General features: G+C 42.9%; 2 protein-coding genes across 2 annotated transcripts; one reads left to right on the top strand and one right to left on the bottom strand.

Annotated features, from left to right (window-relative positions):
- Positions 1-666: 666 nt before the first annotated feature.
- On the bottom strand, positions 667-4,582 carry LOC139782596 (uncharacterized). The gene is made up of 3 exons (XM_071721616.1): positions 4,472-4,582; positions 2,338-4,310; positions 667-2,098 (listed from the first exon to the last, which is right to left on the bottom strand). Exons 1-3 carry the CDS (start codon positions 4,580-4,582, stop codon positions 667-669), a joined length of 3,516 nt encoding a protein of 1,171 aa, XP_071577717.1.
- A 2,988-nt stretch (positions 4,583-7,570) lies between these two features.
- Positions 7,571-10,542, top strand: LOC139782599 (uncharacterized). The gene is made up of 6 exons (XM_071721619.1): positions 7,571-7,630; positions 7,789-7,866; positions 8,074-8,175; positions 8,432-8,506; positions 8,720-8,959; positions 9,144-10,542. The coding sequence occupies exons 1-6, from the start codon at positions 7,576-7,578 to the stop codon at positions 9,446-9,448; spliced, it is 855 nt and encodes a 284-aa protein (XP_071577720.1). The 5' UTR covers positions 7,571-7,575; the 3' UTR covers positions 9,449-10,542.
- Positions 10,543-18,671: the final 8,129 nt, after the last annotated feature.

Raw genomic sequence — 18,671 nt, 5'->3', positions numbered from 1 at the left:
TTGCCAACATAATTTCTTGAAATTATGGCGTTACCGGTATTGATCTTCGATCGCAACAGGAATTACGGAACATAACCGCCCGCCGCGAATAACAATTCGCAACAAAAGCCGCCCGCCGTGACGGATTGTTGATCTCGCGCCGCCCGCCATGCGGAGCACTACGAGTGCTGAAACAAATTAAACTAGGTTGAACCTTTTTACATAGGATAATACAGAAGAATATTTACAGATATCTACAAGTTTTATTGTCGCATCGGCATCGAGGAGTGTCACTCCGGAGTTTTGAGATCTACCGGCAAAAATGACAGCTTAACTATGGCTCGCTTATACGTGGATCGCGCTGTTTTAACCGTAACGACTCGAGTGAGTCCGTTGTCGCCGGGGTGACACTCGACGATCCTTCCCAATTCCCATCTGCTCGGAGGAGCGAGAGGATTACGCAATAGTACTAAGCGTCCAACTCGAGCTAGATTCTGAATTTCACGCCATTTAGAACGTTGTTGTAGCGTGTGTAAATAGTCATTTGACCACAGCTTTCAAAAGCTGTCGCGCATTTGTCGAACTAGCTGCCATCGAGTGAGACGCGTTTCCTTTTCCTCAAGTAATGAGGGAGCGGGAGCGCTTGTCAGCGCCGCACCTATTAGAAAATGACTCGGTGTCATTGACTTAAAAATCGTCAAAATGATCTGACAGCTGAGCGATGGGTCGCGAGTTGAGACACACTTCGATGTGACATAACAGCGTGCTCATTTCTTCGAATCTTAGCGCGTGGGTACCGATAACGCGTTTCATGTGGTATTTCACGCTGCGGACGCACGCCTCCCATAGGCCGCCAAAATGCGGCGCTGATGGAGGAATAAAATTCCACCGGACGCCTTGAGTCGCAATCTTGTTTTGAAAATTCGGATCGCGCGTGGCCTCACTCCATGCAACGGAGATTTCGCGCTGAGCGCCGTGGAAAGTTGTAGCGTTGTCCGAATACATATCACTGGGAACGCCACGCCAAGCACAAAACCGATCGAATGTAGCGATAAACGCGGGAGTCGTACAATCGCCAACCAGCTCCAGATGAGTCGCTTTTACGGTCATGCACACGAACACAGCGATGTATGCTTTTCTCGTTTCATGACCTCGACGGGGAGTGGATCTGACGTGAATCGGTCCCGCGTAATCCACCCCGCAGTGAAGAAAGGCTCGAGATGTCGACGTAACGCGACACGAGGGCAGATCGCCCATCAACTCGTGAGCGGGTTTGGCGCTTTCGCGAGCGCATTTAACGCATTGATGCAGGATCGAGCGAATCGTTTGGCGCGCGCGCAAGATCCAATACTCCTCGCGGAGGAGATGCAAGGTTAACTGTGGCCCTGCGTGAAGGGCACGAAGATGAAAGTCGCGAATTAACGCGGACACTAACGGATGCGCGGCAAGCACGACCGGATGCTTCGAATTGTCAGACAGCGCAGAATGCCGCAGACGACCCCCGACCCGTATAAGGCCCGTTTTATCTAGAAACGGGTTTAGCGGAAGTAGTTTACTGCTTCGCGAAATTCGTTGGGATGTCGTGAGCTGCGCGTATTCATGCGGAAATAAGTTGCGTTGCACCCTCTTGAGCCAAAATTCGCGAGCGAGTTTAAGTTCTTCCGGAAGAAGGAATATCGACTCGAGTTCTGAATTCGGATTGACGGATGAGGAGCAATTCCTCTCGCGAGCTCGGCGTGCGAATCGCATTATATAGGCGGTGACGCGCACTAGCTTGTTCCACGAGGAGAATCTGTCGCCGAGATCCCATTGTTCGCACGACGGTACAAGGTGCACGGGAACGTGCGATCGTTCTTCCGGCGGCAATTCTTGCGAATTCGACTGAGGCTCGGAAGGCCAGTGATCTAACGAGGATTTGAGCCAGTCTGGCCCTGTCCACCACAAGGACTGATGAACTAGAGATTCGGGTTTGACTCCCCGCGAAACAAGATCGGCAGGATTTTGCTGTGAGGGCACGTGATGCCACTCGACGTTTTGCAAGAGAGTCTGAACCTCATGCACCGATTCGCGACAAACATTTTCCAACGTGAAGGTGGTTGCGAGAGCTAGGCTTTGGTAACTTTTGAATCGGTCCAGCAATGATAAATGTGAATGGCGATAGTGAGCGCGGATCGCACCGCGGCAATTGCGCGCGCGAGCAGGACCGCGGCACATAACTCTAACCGAGGGATACTCATGGGCTTGAGCGGAGCTACCTTTGATTTCGAGAGAAGTATCGTAATGTCGACTGTCCCGTCAAGATGCGTAACTTTTAAATAAACAATCGCTCCATATGCGGAGGCGGAAGCGTCTGCAAACCCATGAATCTCCGCGGTGAGTGTATCGGAACCGTAACCGGTCCAACGCGGAATGACGATTTGTCGCAGTAATGACAGCTGCGAATAGTAATCTCTCCACTTACGGAGAAGATCGTCGGGGATAACCTTGTCCCAATTGCAGCGACGCAGCCAGAGCTGCTGCATTAAGATTTTTGCGGTGATAACTACGGGAGCCATCCAGCCGAGAGGATAAAAAATGCGAGCAATTGTCGAGAGAATGGAGCGTTTCGTGTCGGGAACTGACTCTGCAAGCGTGACGTCGAATTGAAAGACGTCCGTATGAGGATGCCACTTAATGCCTAAGACCTTCAGACGCTCATCAGAGTCGAGCGTTTTAGCAGAAGCTAAACCGTGATCCCGAGGATCGATACCTTCGAGAAGTGACGGATCATTACTCGCCCATTTACGTAAGTGAAATCCAGCTCGTTTTAAGAGAGACGTTAATTGATCTCGCGTCTGAAGCGTGAGTGAGATGTCATCAGCACCGAACACGCAGTTATCGACATACGTGTGCAATCGTATAACTGGAACAGTCAACGGAAATTCATCTCCTTCGTCTTCGGCAATTTGTTCCATTACGCGGAGAGCGACGTTCGGAGCGTTGGCGTAACCGTATGTGACCGTGAGCAGGAGGTATGCTATCAATGGATAGTTTGGAGCGGGTCGCCACAAGATTCTTTGGTAGTTCACGTCGCCTTTGTGGACAAGAATCTGGCGATACATTTTTGCGATGTCGGCGGTGAAAACGAACCGACATTGACGCCATCGCAATATAATAAATGATAACTCGGGTTGTAACTTTCGACCTATCATTAGATTATCGTTCAAGGAGCGACCATTGGAGGTTGGTTGAGAGGCGTTGAAGACAACGCGCAAACGAGTTGTCGCGCTATGCTCGCGGACAACTGCATGATGCGGTATATAAACAACTTGACCGTCCGGGGGGTCGTCGAGGGGTGCCTTGGTCATGTGGCCAAGACGCTTGTATTCTGCCAAGAAGTCGTGGTACTCCCTTGCAAGGTTGGGATTCGCTTGTAACCGCGACTCGAGACGCGAATACAACGCGATTGCTGACGATTTTGACTCGCCAATGTCGATAGGGGGCCCCGATTTGAACGGCAGCCGCACGATATACTGCCCATTGGGGGCACGAGAATGTGTAGACACGAAATGTTCTTCGCATCTGATCTCTTCCGGTGAGAGATGCGTCTGTTGAGGGAGTTCTTCGATCTCCCAGAACCGTTTCAGCTGATCGGAGATTTCCGAAAGCTCCGTGCAGTGGTGCGTTTGAATGCGAGCCGGCCTTGACGGTGACGGCATGGTTCCGGATAGGAACCAACCGAAGATCGAATTTTGCGCAACGGGCTCATGAGGGGCGCGATTACGGACTTCCGGCAGTAAGATCGCGCCATACAAATCAGCACCGATAATTATGTCAATCGGCGCCGCGCCAGTAGGATCGCTATCAGCCAGTGGAAGTTGGCGAATGTACGACAATTTCGATATGTCCGGAACGTGTTGCGGAATGTAAGTCGTGAGCGACTTAAGAACGAGAGCGGAGACGGAGGGCGACGGGCCCGTGCCGTCACGCGCTGACACGTAAAATCTAGCTGCGCTGCGCGCCGTGGCAGCCGTCTCGCCGATCCCAGTGATAGAGACGGAAACGCGCGTACGCGGTAGACGCAATCGCTGAGCTAAACGTTCAGTGATCAGAGTCGTAACGGAACCTTGATCCAATAACGCGCGGACTATACTGTGTCGACCGTTGAGACCGCTCACCTTAATCCAAGCAGTTGCTAACAAAATATTTGATTTCGAGAAGGTAGTATGAAACACTAAATGCGAAGTTATTTCGGCATTTGTCTCTGTTTGCGAGTCCGTGAATGAAGGTGAGCTTTCACTTGTCGAGCTGTTATTATTGACATCGGTAGCATGAAGCAATGTATGGTGCTTCTGCTGACATTGACGGCATGTGTTCTTGCTCGAACACGCATCACGAGTGTGCCGTGTACTTAAGCAATTATAGCAGCAATAATATTTCTTCGCGAGATCACGCCGTTGAGCGACGCTTTTATTGTCTCGGTTAGCGTGGAAAGTTGAAAACCGAATTATACAATTATATCTCGTTTCGCCCTATAAGCCGAGGTGGGGTGAGGTGGACCTCGCTTCGCGAATGGTTTTCTGGACAGCATTATACTTTCCACGCAAGGCGAGGTCCACCTCATCCTACCCCACCTCTGCTTATGGGGCAAAACGAGGTCTTATCATTGTACGGTTCGGGTTTTCAACTTTCCAGGCGAAACGAGATCCACCCCCACCCCCACCCCTGCTTGCAGGGGAGAGGCTACCACTTATATGTGTACTGTCTATACACATATGGAGGGGTAAAAGCCACAGTGGTGTAAGTCAAATTTTTTAAAATATTGACCCGTGTATAGATGCAATTTGTATATTGTATAGATTGCATCTATGCGCACGAGTCAATATCTTAAAAAATTTGACTTACACCACCTATGGCTTTTACCCCTCCATATATCAGCAAATTACTTCCCTTAGCATTGACACAAATTCGTATATTTTTCGAATTTTTTTTGTTCATAAATTTTAAATAAGAATGACCGCCGATTAAGTTATGAGGAAAAATTACTCAGAGTCATGTCCTTGACAACATATTACAAAATTATGAAAATTGGGGGTGGCTCCCTAATACTAAATATTTACCGCATTTTTTTTCATTTTTATGACAATATCTTTAAAAAATACAAGCGACCCCTAAATTTTATCAACAGCTTCAGGGGGCAAGAATACATAAAATTTACCTCTTCCCAATTGATTTCTCGTATAGGTCCTAATTGTAGAGTTTTACCGAATTTTGTATTTTACGCATTTACAATTTAATTTAATTGAAATTCTGCTTTAAATGTTTGTTATTAAAAATTTGTGCGGTATGTTTGATTATATTTTAAAAATTATTTACAGTACCTCTTATATATATATATATATATATATATATATATATGTATATTACTTGTAAATAATTTATGTATGTTTTACATGCGTATAACATACATTTATCAGTAATCAATAATATGTTGTTATATATAGACCTTACGTTCGTAGTTTATTGGTCTGTTCTTTACAGCTGAACTGGCTGCACTAGTTCAGAGTTCATCCTTTTCCTTCCAATGTGGTGTAAAAAAGATAAACTCTGAACTAGTGCAGCCGGTTCAGCTGCAAAGAACAGACCTTATATGTCAAATAAATATCAGTTGTAAATTACATATTTTTGTATATACGTTTTATATGTGTTTTATACATTTAATATATACATGTGCATTTATATACATGTATTAATTAACATTAGATATATGTATATTATACATACAGAAACTGCTTTTAATAGGCATAGATGTTCCATAGATTTATACATCTAATATATACATGTATTACATCTTTTGTTCTGTGTGAAATTGCACACAGTTTAATCTTGTGACTAAAGTAATAAAAATATTAATCTACTTATCATTCTGAAGGTTCTATCTCGCAAGCCTCATATTGGACAGCTTTACTCTGTACATATACGATACATGGATACAGTAAGATATTTTATTTATTTAAATCATTAAGTTTTTAAAGCACCAGAAATAAATAATTTAACCTTTCCAGGGTATTGCAACATTATTCATTATGTGTGAAAAACATACAGCTATTTTGTATGATGCTTTATGGGATAAGATTATACAGTTGGTACCACAACTTGAAGAAAACATTAAATTTATAATGAGCGATTTTGAAATGGCTGCAATAAAATCACTGAGTCAAAAATTTCCCAGAGCAAAATTAAGTGGATGTTGGTTCCATTTCAATCAGGTACATAATCATTTATCAGTGATATATTTAATGTATTGTATTAATATGTACATACAATCAGATGCATATAATTTAAAAAATGTAGGAATTGTCAAGTTAATAAACATTAAATTAAGAAATATTAAGTATAACATTTTTTTTTAATTGTAATCTTTTTTATTATATTATGCTCTATTACTTTTTACTTTATTTTGATGTAGTTTGCATTTTTACATACATTTTTTGTACATTCTATTTTTGATTGTTTTCAACAGCTTTTCCTAATTTTTTAATTTCCGTCAGCGTAACTTTCTTATATTTTTTTCATTTTTGTTATTGTAACATTTTTATGTCATTTTGTAGGAACTTTCTATATCACACATTTTCAGAGGGGTATTCACCTGGCATTTTCTTTTATTCTTTAAAAATACTTTCACAGTGATATACTTTTTACAAAAATAAAATATAAAAACTATAAATAGTATTTTATCACAAAATTCAGAATTATTATTTCTTCTGCCTCCGTATATATGGCGCGAGATACTACCGTATTTTCATTCATCATGATCTTTACAAATGTGACTTCATTGCATTACTTAATTTCAATTATATTTCTTTCTTTCATTTTCTTGCAGGCTGTCCTGCGTAAGTGGCGAAAACTACGCCTTTCAAATGTTCTACGAACTATACTATCAATGATAATGGTATTGCCTTTATTGCCATCAAACATGTTTCAAGAAGCTTTACACATTATACAAGCTGAAGCTGACCCACTTTCTCGTGAATATCCGGATATTTTATGTTTCACGTCCTATCTGAGGCTTACTTGGTCAAATATGGCATCAAAAATTAGTACTTTTGATTGTCCAATACGCACTAATAACATAGTAGAAAGTTTTCATAATACTGCAGTGCAAAAACTAGGCACAAGAAATATAAATGTTTGGACGTTTTTGGGTAATTTTATATCAAAATATACATACTTTTACCGAATAATTATTCTCTGTTCTAATGTTATATTCTTAAGAACTTATACATTAATGTTATGTATTCTAATTATTCTACCTCTTCTCCTTAGAAAAATTAAAAAATTTAATAGTCGATCAAGAACTAGATTTTCGTCGCTTGAAAAATGGTGTTCGAGCTCGACGAACCCGTACCCGGGCAAGTAGAGAACGTGATATCAAAATACATAATATGCAAGAAGATCTAGTTAATAAAAGGTATTATTTTTTAATCTTTCTTGTAATTTTTTTTAATTTACAGTAGTACGAGTTGACTAATAGATAATTAATTATTATAAGACTAGCTGGTTACCCGGGCTTCGCCCCGGAGGACTTGTAATAAGACACGCAAATAATTTTTGCTGATGTTTACCACGGACAATAATATCTTTGAAATGGAACAATTGACATCATTTGACGGTAAATTAACATAATTTTACTAGAAATTACAATAATGATTACATCCATTCATAATTCCAGTTTTACTTTTTATTACATTCAATACAAATATAAATCTTGATCAATTAATATAATCAACTTACCCTAAACATATCTATAACTATGTTTCTTTTTTCCAGAAGATGAATTGTCAAGTGATGTACAGATTGCAGACATAGAGTTCTTCTCGGATAATTTAAACGAAATATTTGAGACAGGTAAATAATGCTACTTTCTTTGGATGTAAAAATCTTATTAATAAATGTATTAAAGTCTGTATACTTTACTCCATACTTTATCCAAATACTTTACTCCACTAGCATAATTAAAAACATTTTGTATAAAAAGCAAAATTTGCTACAAATTTTTAATAATATGTTTACAGCTCAAACTTGCCTTGAAATAATTTTATATTTTAATTTTAGACAGACAAACTGAACGCACAAATACTAGACGTAGAAGATCTCGACGCATACGTGACATTCCATTATCTAGTGCAAGAGAGGAAGAAAATGAAGCAAATGCAGGTAAGAAGAAGTACTTTGCCATTACATTAATGTCTTATAAGTTTTTGTACAATTTTTTATGTTTTAAAAAATTTTATAATTAATAATGCTTGCACATTTGTTGAGACTTATATAGCACGCAATAAATATTTACATAAAATTAAGGAATCTACAGCATTAGTCATTATTTTTAATTGGACAATGAATTGATTAATACGCCAGATAATATTGTTATTAGCAGCCTCTAACTATGCCTATAACTGTTTCTTCTTTTCAGAACATGAATTGTCAAGTGACACACAAACTGTACGTATGGAGTTCTTGGAGAATTTAAACGAAACGTTCGAGACAGGTAAATATTACTATTTTCATTATTTTCTTTGGATCCAAAAACTTAATAAGTGTATTAAAGTCTATATTTTATTCCAAATTCTCTTTCATACTTTACTTCACTAGGATAATTAAAAACATCTTGTATGAAAAGCAAATTTTGGTACAATTTTTATATAATATAATAATTTTACAGCTCAAACTTGCAAATAATTATTTTATATTTTAATTTTAGACCGAGAAAGTGGATCTCAACGCGTATGTTACATTCCATTATCTAGTCCAAGAGATGAAGAAACTGGATCTCGACACGTACATGACATTTCATTATCTAGTCCAAAAGAGGAAGAGACTGGATCTCGACGCGTACATGACATTCTATTATTTAGTCCAAGAGAGGAAGAGACTGGATCTGAACGCGAATATGACATTCCATTATTTACTCCAAGAGAGGAAGAAAATGAAGCAAATGCAGGTAACAAGAAGGAATTAAGGAATATATAATTAAGGAATCTACAGCATTAATAATTATTTCTAATTAGAAAATTGATTGATACGTAAGCTAATGTTCTTATTAGCAGCTTATAGGTTCTTTAAAATAAGATTTTTTGCATAAAGATGGAACAGCAATACTTTCAACTTTCCTCTTTTTCTTAAAGATGATTCATCCATATATGACGTGCCAGAAGATGATTATGGATATTGGTATGAGGATAACAGCAATACTCATAGAGAAGACCTTCCATTCCATGCTATTAACAGAGATCACCAGAATTCTAACGTGTCAGGAGCAAAACCTTCCGAAGAAACCTGCACGGTGTGTCTTACTAATGAAAGAACACATGTTTTCATACCATGTGGTCATCTTGCTTGTTGCATTGAATGCATTGAAAAATTAGAAAGAAATCGATGTCCGATTTGCAATACTACTTATGAAAACTTTCTTCGAGTTAGAAGACCATAAGAATTGTCTTTGAGTCAAGCAATATTTTTTTGTTTACAAACACTGCTGTCTACTAATTTTAGAACAGAAAACGCTTTATTATTTTTATTTACTCTGTTTTGAAAATAAATTAACTCATATTTCTTACATTATTTAGAATGTATCTTAAATATCTGTATGTGCAATATTGCTTTGATTGCATCTGAAATATCTACTTATAATTCGAATTTTACAGGCAAAGTTATGTACTATGAAGTGCCGGTATATAATAAGTTTACAAATTGTGTAATGCATATTTGTTATCCTAAACAAAAAAATGGAAACAGATAAAGATACTAAAGCCAAATGTTAATGTTATATGTAACTTATTGCTATAATTATGCATGTTTTTCGTTTAAACTAATTGTTTTCTAAATTTAGCTATAAATCAGTTATAGTATAGTATAACAAGACATTTTGCACTTTTTATGATTTATTGTAATAATTAATATCTTTCAAAATGCTTGATTATAGAAACTATATTTCCTAAACTTAATCATAATTAGTATACGTAAGTTCTCTGTTATCAAACATGTGCATTTTATTTTATATACCAAAGATTTATGATAAGTAAGATATTTTGATAATAATTTCTTTTAATAATTGTTACATATAGTACAATGTGCTGTGATTATACGCGATTTTCTTTTATAACGTTCTATCGGAAAGATAACATTGTATATTATGATTCTTCATAATTGATTACAAATGTTTAGTATAAGTATTGTTATACCGCTATATTGCGCTGAAGGCAGGTATAAAATAAAAATTGCGAATTTATGATATCAAAGATATTTTGATAAATATTTCTTTTAATATTGTTACGTATTGTACCATGCGCTGTGATTATATGTGATTTTCTTTAGTAACGTTTTATCGGAGACAACACTATATATTATAATTCTTCGTATTTGATTTAAAAAATTTAGTATAAGTATTGTTATACTGCTATTGCGCAGGAGGCAGGTATAAAATAAAAAATTGCGGAAATTGTCACAAATATACATACGTTTTATTAAACATAAATAGAGTTTGTAACTTTTGTCTCCGTACATAAATCTTAATGTGTTATGTAATTTTTTATCCTTTTCTATTCTTATCCTTACCCATATACTATGAATCACTTCTGATCGCAAAGAACATTGCCAACATGTAAAAATGGTAAAAACTATTGCAATTTTTGACCCAAGTATTCTCAATCACAACGATATGTCGCGCATTTTCGTGTCCAAATGCACAGGTCGCGTATTCTCGTGTCCAACTGCACAGGCCGCGCATTTTCGTGTCCAAGTGAACAGGTCGCGCATTCTCGTGTCCAAGTGAACAGGTCGCGTATTCTCGTATCCAACTGCACAGGCCGCGCATTTTCGTGTCCAAGTGAACAGGTCGCGAATTCTCGTGTCCAAGTGAACAAGTCGCGTATTCTCGTGTCCAACTGCACAGGCCGCGCATTTTCGTGTCCAAGTGAACAGGTCGCGCATTCTCGTGTCCAAGTGAACAGGTCGCGTATTCTCGTGTCCAACTGCATAGGCAGCGCATTTTCGTGTCTAAGTGAACAGGTCGCGCATTTTCGTGTCCAAGTGAACGGGTCGCGCATTTTCGTGTCCAAGTGAACAGGTCGCGAATTCTCGTGTCCAAGTGAACAAGTCGCGTATTCTCGTGTCCAACTGCACAGGCCGTGCATTTTCGTGTCCAAGTGAACAGGTCGCGCATTTTCGTGTCCAAGTGAACAGGTCGCGAATTCTCGTGTCCAAGTGTACAAGTCGCGTATTCTCTTGTCCAACTGCACAGGCCGTGCATTTTCGTGTCCAAGTAAACAGGTCACGCATTCTCGTGTCCAAGTGCACAGGTCGCGTATTCTCGTGTCCAACTGCACAGGCCGCGCATTGTCGTGTCCAGGTGAACAGGTCGCACATTTTCGTGTCCAAGTGAACAGGTCGCGAATTCTCGTGTCCAAGTGAACAAGTCGCGTATTCTCGTGTCCAACTGCACAGGCCGTGCATTTTCGTGTCCAAGTGAACAGGTCACGCATTCTCGTGTCCAAGTGCACAGGTCGCGTATTCTCGTGTCCAAGTGAACAGGTCGCGAATTCTCGTGTCCAAGTGAACAAATCGCGTATTCTCGTGTCCAACTGCACAGGCTGTGCATTTTCGTGTCCAAGTGAACAGGTCGCGCATTTTCGTGTCCAACTGCACAGGCCGCACATTTTCGTGTCCAAGTGAACAGGTCGCGCATTCTCGTGTCCAAGTGCACAGGTCGTTCATTTTCGTGTCCAAGTGCACAAGTCGCGTATTCTCGTGTCCAACTGCACAGGCCGCGCATTTTCGTGTCCAACTGCACAGGCCGCACATTTTCGTGTCCAAGTGAACAGGTCGCGCATTCTCGTGTCCAAGTGAACAGGTCGCGAATTCTCGTGTCCAAGTGAACAAGTCGCGCATTTTCGTGTCCAAGTGAACAGGTCGCGAATTTTCGTGTCCAAGTGAACAGGTCGCGCATTCTCGTGTCCAACTGCACAGGCCGTGCATTTTCGTGTCCAAGTGAACAGGTCACGCATTCTCGTGTCCAAGTGCACAGGTCGCGCATTTTCGTGTCCAAGTGAGCGGCGAACACTTCTTACAGTGTCCAAATGAACCGTGTCCAAATGAACCGTGTCCAAATGAACCGTGTCCAAATGAACCGTGTCCAAATGAACCGTGCCCAAATGAACCGTGTCCAAATGAACGGTGTCCAAACGAACCGTGTCCAAATGACTCGTGTCCAAACGAACGGTGTCCAATTCGCCGTGTCCAAAGGAACGGAGTCCAATTTACCGTGTCCAAATGAGCCGTGTCCAAATGAACCGTGTCCAAATGAACCGTGTCCAAATGAACGGTGTCCAAATGAACCGTGTCCATATAAACGGTGTCCATTTGATCGTGTCCAAATGACCGTGTCCAAATGAACGGTGTCCAAATGAACGGTGTCCAAATGAACGGTGTCCAAATAAACCGTGTACAAGTGCACCTCTCCCCTCGTATTCGCCGTCACTCAGATCTAAAGCGGGAAAGTGACTCGCCGTGAGAACGCTGCTGGTGCCGGTTAACGTGAGCGTCAGCGACATCGCGGCAGAACGTCGATCGTCCACCACTCCCCCAATCGATCTTGCGAAGAAATCGCAAGCACAGCTGTCCGCAGATTCTCTGATCGAACGTCTGAAACGCGCGACGATTGTACGTCACGATCGCGCTCTCGCCGCCACCACCACCGCCGAGATATCGCGCGAGATCCCTCGGCGGACGGAGATTTCCAAACGCGTCGAAGTAGATCGCCGCGTTCCCTCTTTTCGTGTAAGCGACCCAATGCGTGCCCGGACCCGCCGCGTCGTCGAGATTCACGATGCCGCACTCTGCGTGTCGCATCCTCGTTGGCAGAGCGTCGTGCATAAACACCCCACGGAAGAACGGTATGCGTAGGCAACGCGCCGATCGATCGAGCTGCTCGTTCGTCGTGACCCCGTACGGCGGTAGATGCGCTAACGTCGCCTTCTTCCGCTAAATTTTTTTTTCGACGACTCTCCTCGCGCCACCTCTGCGCTTCTTATACGGCGCGAGGTACAACCCGCGACCCTCCATTGCGCGATTGTGTCGCTGCAATTCGTTGAGTTGTCGTTGCGCCGCTTTGCCGGCGCTCACCGCTTTGACCACACCAGCCGCGCCACCGATCGAGGAACCGAGCGCGCCCAACATCGGCAGAAAAGGCAAGAAGCCGCCGCGTTTCGCGGTCGGAAGTATCCTCCGCTTCTTCCTCTCGTTCTTCCTTCTTGCCTTCGTGTTTCTCCTCGATCCCATTTCTTTCCTTTTTTTGTTTTTCCGTTCCATACCCATGCCCAGTTTCGTCTTCGTCTTCATAGCCGCCATACGGCCGCCGCGGCGAGTCTCTCACCGGCCGTGGAGTCCTTCGCGGTGACACGCTCGCGCGCCCTCTCGGCGAGCAGTCAATCGGCGACGTGTCGTTCGGCGAGCTCGCCGCTTCGCGAATACGCGACGTCGTGCTCTCGACACGCCGCGTCCAACGGATTGATGCCTTCTTCGCCGCGCGCTAGTCTTTTCGCTAGACGCGTACCGGGTCCACAAAACTGATAGCCAGGTATATGCAGCTCGAAGTTGCGGTTTCGGGAGGATTTTTTTCTTCTTACTTCGAACAGGAAGTCGACGACTCACCGTTCAGAGTGAGCGCGCGATTGCACTCGTTACAGTCCTTGATGAGCGGCGGTGGACCGTTTATGTGCGTTTGCTGCCACGGACGATTGTAACAATTCCATACACGAGCGATATCTCTGCACCTCGGGATCCGCTTTTATATATTCCGGCAAACGGTCCCACAGCAGATGCACGTATTTCTTAAAATTACGCAACAGAACGATCTTCGAAACGAATTCCAACTCCTCGGCGGTTACATTAAGAATATCGCGGCTGTCCGTCAGTATGGGAAACATCTCGATCACCGATGTGCTCGAATGACTCGTTGCTTTTAGATTAATTTGAACGGATACGGCGACACGCTCGCGCTACTTATACTTGCGCGCGAGGCGGTTGCGCGACGAAACGAAACGACGTCCGCGCTTTCCTCCCCTTTCCGGCGATCGAGGGGCTCATCGTGAACGAATCGAGCGAGCGCGCGCTTGCAGAAAAGACCGAGAGAAAAAGAGAGGGCAAAATGCGATTCGTGCGACAGTCGGTGACGATAGGAGTCTCGAATCTGGATCGCAAAACGCTGGCGAGGTCGGGCGCGACCGAGAGAGGAAACGGAGAATCGCGCAGGCACGGTCCTCTTCAACCGAACGTCGTACGTTGCATCATTTGCGGTCCCTCCAATTGCGGTAAGACGAACGTTCTGCTACACTGAAAAAAATATTGTTCGTAGTATCAATGAATGAAGCTCATTGACTTGAAATTCATTAATACAATGAATTTTTAATTGATAATATAATATGACATTGAATATTTTTCATTAACAAATAATTGGATTCATTAATATAACAAATCACTGTTCATTAATATACTGTACTCAAGTGTATCATAACTTAATGTAACATTTAATTAAACCAATGAAAAAGTTCATTCTTCCAATGAACGTGTTCAGTGGAATCAAAAAACTCATTCATTAAATGTGTACCATAACTCTACGGTACCTGTATTACCGGGGGTTACTTTGCATCGACGCCGCTAGGCGCCGCATCGCCTGTACCGTTTCACGTATTTCAGATTCGACCACGACCTGTATATAAAGGGAACCCCTACGGGGCCTGACAGATCTCCTCAGGTGCCAGCCGCCCACGAATACCCAAATAGCGTGTGTAACTCTTTTGAAGAGGTTTACCTCTTAAAGGCGCCAATTTTATGGACGCTACTTAGTATTTATTGCGCTGTCACTGGGCAGAAATCACATTGCGTCAACACCCGCGAGGGCCATCGCAATGCTTTGTTTTAATTAGACAGTCGGATTCCCCTAGTCCGTGCCAGTTCTGAGCTGAGCGTTGAATGGCGGCCGAAGAGGACGACCACGACGGCTCGCGCCGCCACGGAAGCCTCGCAGCAAGGAAGATCCGCGGGAGGCCAAGGCACGGGACCGAGCTCGGATCCCCGGGACCGGCGCGAGAACGCCGATCGGTTCACCTCGCCCAGGCCCGGCACGTCAGCCAAACCCGCTTCCCGACCAAGCCCGACACGCCCCGCTCCTCAGAGCCAATCCTTATTCCGAAGTTACGGATCCAATTTGCCGACTTCCCTTACCTACATCTACTTTATTCTAACTTATTTATTAATGCGTGAGTAGGAGTTGGCCCATGGATTGAGTAATCGCAAAGATCATATTAACGTATTATTTTATAAATTAATAAAGTTTGTACATTGGCTCAATAACCGAATTCATTGAACCAATGTATCGAAATATCGAAGAAGGATTTTTCATTGACTCAATAAAGTCTTCCGTTATTATAATAAATCCATGGCAGATTTTTCAATGTACATATTTATTGTTACAATGAATTGTAGTAATAGTTTAATATTCAAATTATTCTTTTATAAACCATAAATCATTATGATAATAAAATAATTCTTTGGACCAATTTTAATGATTTTTTTATTACTACAATGAATGCTTTTATTGCATTCATGTACAGTTTTGGTTCAGTGTAAGTCTGCTGGAACAACCGCACGGTCTTCGTTTCGAGAACGTATACGTGTACTCGAAATCTCTGCAACAACCGAAGTATCGATACCTCGAACGATTGTTCGAGCCTATGGACGAGATCAGCTATCGCGCGTTTTCGAAAATCGCGACTGTTGATCCTGTTCAGGCAGGACGGCATCAATCTGCGACACGTGTACGACGATCACGTGAACATCGACATGTCGTACGACGAGTTTTGCGCCTTCTGTCGCGAGTGTTGGCGACGCACCTATGGTTTCGCCGTGATAGACAAAAACAGCGCGTTGCGAGGCGGACGGTACAAACGGGGGTTCCACGACTTCGCCGTGCTGTAGAGCCGATCAGTGCGCTTCGCCGAACGACGTGAGTATGAGCGCGATCGCGGGAGAGAGGACTGCGCGAGAGATAGCCAAAACGCGCGCTTCGATTTGCAGGAAGTACGCCGCTCTCAGGGCCGGAAAAATGGAGAGCGAGATCGCTCTGGAAAAGAGGTACTGGCCTATCGTCAAACCTCTGAAACGCCTCGCCGATGACGTGGAACGTAGGGGTAAAGGACCGGGCAAGATTGACGACGACGACGGCGGTAGCTTTACGTTCGCGAGAAAAATGAAAGCGACGAAGAGAGCGAAGAAGGATGGCGAGAACGTTGAGAACGACGACGACGATGCTGGCGCCGACCTGGAGCGCGAATACGAGGAGGACGACGACGTATTCACGCCAATCGGGACAATGACGACCGCGGAAAAAAGAGAGTCGCGTCCAGCACGGTTGGGTTCGGCTCCCGCGACGACGACTATGACGAGCTCCACACCGATCCACGCCGATTCGGTCCGGTTTTTACCCAGAGAACGTGAGATCGTCTCGAAGACGACGACTCCACCTCCCGCACTGGAGACGTCCGTCAGGGAGTCTTTGAGTACGGCGGAAGGTCGCGACGCTCTGGATAGCCAACTAGGACCGTTAGGGCGGGAGTACGTGGGCACTCTTCTGAGCGGCGACAGTAAAAAGGAGATCGACCAGGTTTACGGAGTGTATCTCGGCGAGAACGGCACGATGCTGGGTAACAAGCGATTTGACGTGGCCGCGGATGACTAAATGATCATCGACGGTGTACGGTACAAGGGCATGCGCGGTCTGTACGAATTGACCTTCATGCGAACTCCTGACGCTAGCACCTACACGGACAGGGACAAACGAACGTACAGGAGTATACTTTTCACTACCAGCGCTCACAAACGCGATCGCAGCGCCGGCAGGCCTATCATGAGTAACAAGGAATACAAGTACAGAAATATAATAGCGCTGCTCGTACTCCCGTCTCACAAAGTTGGGACTACGAAGGGTGCCGGACTACCGTCGGCCATGCGACTGACCGACAATGCGATCGATTACGTTCACTGGGACGATCCCAACGAGCTGGTCGATCGACTTCGACTGCTAGACGCCTCTCGTCGGGCCGACAACGACGCTCACGACAACGAACGGACCGACCTCCAGACACGTGTGTCTATTCAAATTATCCTGCATTTTTTCGAGCACGGTGTCCTTCGCATCCTCGAGAAATCGCGCGGGTTCGATGTACGTCGAGTTCGTCACAGCGCCGGTGAGTACGCGACTTTGGAACGCCGTATCGATCTCGACCCACGAAAATCTTTCTCGAGCGTTGCGATAACCGCGCGTACGCTCAGACGAGCAATTTTTGTACAAATCACGCAAAGAGTTCGATCCCGATATCGACCCCGCTCGCGGCCATCTTGTCGTGCCGCGCCGTTCTCATTGTTAACGCGGGATTACCGCGTTTCGCGACATTTACTTTCTCATTGTTATTAGTGTGAAACTCGTGCCCGCTATCGCGTCCCCGAGTGACCATAAGTGCGCTTGAGCATCTCGCAAGTCATCGTGTTCGCGGTCGCTTATCTGCCTCGCGAGCAAGATATCCGTCGGTCGCGTTCAAGATCTCCGATCGCGAGGGCGGTACTCAATCGCTCTTCAAGATTTCCGTTTTGCGAGCCATCGCAGAGTACGAGCGACGCAAGATTTCCGTTCCGACATTTACCGCGAATGCTCAGCCCGCTCGGTTGCGCGAGTGCAAGAACATTTTGTAAAACGTGTGAAATAAATTGTGCTTGTAAAACAAAACAAAGGGCGTGCGCATCTAAACTCCACTCCTCGCTAACTCCTCTCTAGGCCCTTGCCCCGCGCCCTTGTCAGGGTGGTCCCGGCATTCAATTCGTGTCACCTCGGCCGAGCACGAAACAATAATCATGTATAATCATATATAATTATATTTTATATACAATTATTACATTATATATGATTATATATGATTATATATGATTATATATGATTATATATGAGCAAATTTTTCACATTTGCTCAGATTTTATTTTTTTGTAAAAAAACAATGCAGAAATTATCTTTTTAATTATTTTCTAATTCTTTTTCTTATTATTTTTCCTGTATACATACGAACAAAGATTATACAAGAGAAAAAACAGTATGGACATATTTCATATAATATTTTATATAATATTATATGATAATATATATTTTTATTTATATATTTTTATTTGTATTTACGTGTTTTTATATAAAAAATTTTTTACCAGGTTTGTATATACTATTATTTTTATTTTAGTAAATAACGGTTTAATGTATCTTGTTAATATTCAAAAAACATTTTTTATAATTTATAATATTTCCAATTTGTATGTACACTTGTAGACAGAACGGTTGAGACACTTTTTTCTTTGTTTTAAAACTCACAAAAATTGCCACATCAGTTTTGTAATTTAAAACTCCACAATATATTATGCAATATATTAGACCATTGAGCAGATGTATTATGAAGAACGATTTCTTATTACTAAAAGTTTCCCAGTGAAAACAGTTAAAATAATGGCAATATGACATCAAAATTTCGTCGTTTCTCATCACTTTCTTTGTTCTACCTGGAGGTCGCTTGTGTACTTAAAACTTAAAATTTTCACGTAGTGAAAATTACGAAAGTGAGCAA

This window comes from Temnothorax nylanderi, unplaced genomic scaffold (assembly GCF_030848795.1).
Source record: "Temnothorax nylanderi isolate EJ_2023f unplaced genomic scaffold, tnyl_v1.0 TNYL_tig0427_pilon, whole genome shotgun sequence".
Classification (NCBI taxonomy): Eukaryota; Metazoa; Arthropoda; class Insecta; order Hymenoptera; family Formicidae; genus Temnothorax; species Temnothorax nylanderi.
Note: the sequence above shows the minus strand (reverse complement) of the source record. Positions and strands in the feature narration are given on the sequence as shown.

Coding starts and splice junctions, on each gene's coding strand:
- LOC139782599 (XM_071721619.1), top strand. CDS start 7,576: ATGTTTACCACGGACAATAATATCTTTGAAATGGAACAATTGACATCA. Junction 7,867..8,073: donor AAACGAAATATTTGAGACAG/GTAAATAATGCT, acceptor TTTTAATTTTAG/ACAGACAAACTGAACGCACA. Junction 8,507..8,719: donor AAACGAAACGTTCGAGACAG/GTAAATATTACT, acceptor TTTTAATTTTAG/ACCGAGAAAGTGGATCTCAA.
- LOC139782596 (XM_071721616.1), bottom strand. CDS start 4,582: ATGAGGTGGACCTCGCCTTGCGTGGAAAGTATAATGCTGTCCAGAAAA. Junction 4,311..4,471: donor GGGCGAAACGAGATATAATT/GTATAATTCGGT, acceptor CAATGTCAGCAG/AAGCACCATACATTGCTTCA. Junction 2,099..2,337: donor CTCACCGCGGAGATTCATGG/GTTTGCAGACGC, acceptor CCGATTCAAAAG/TTACCAAAGCCTAGCTCTCG.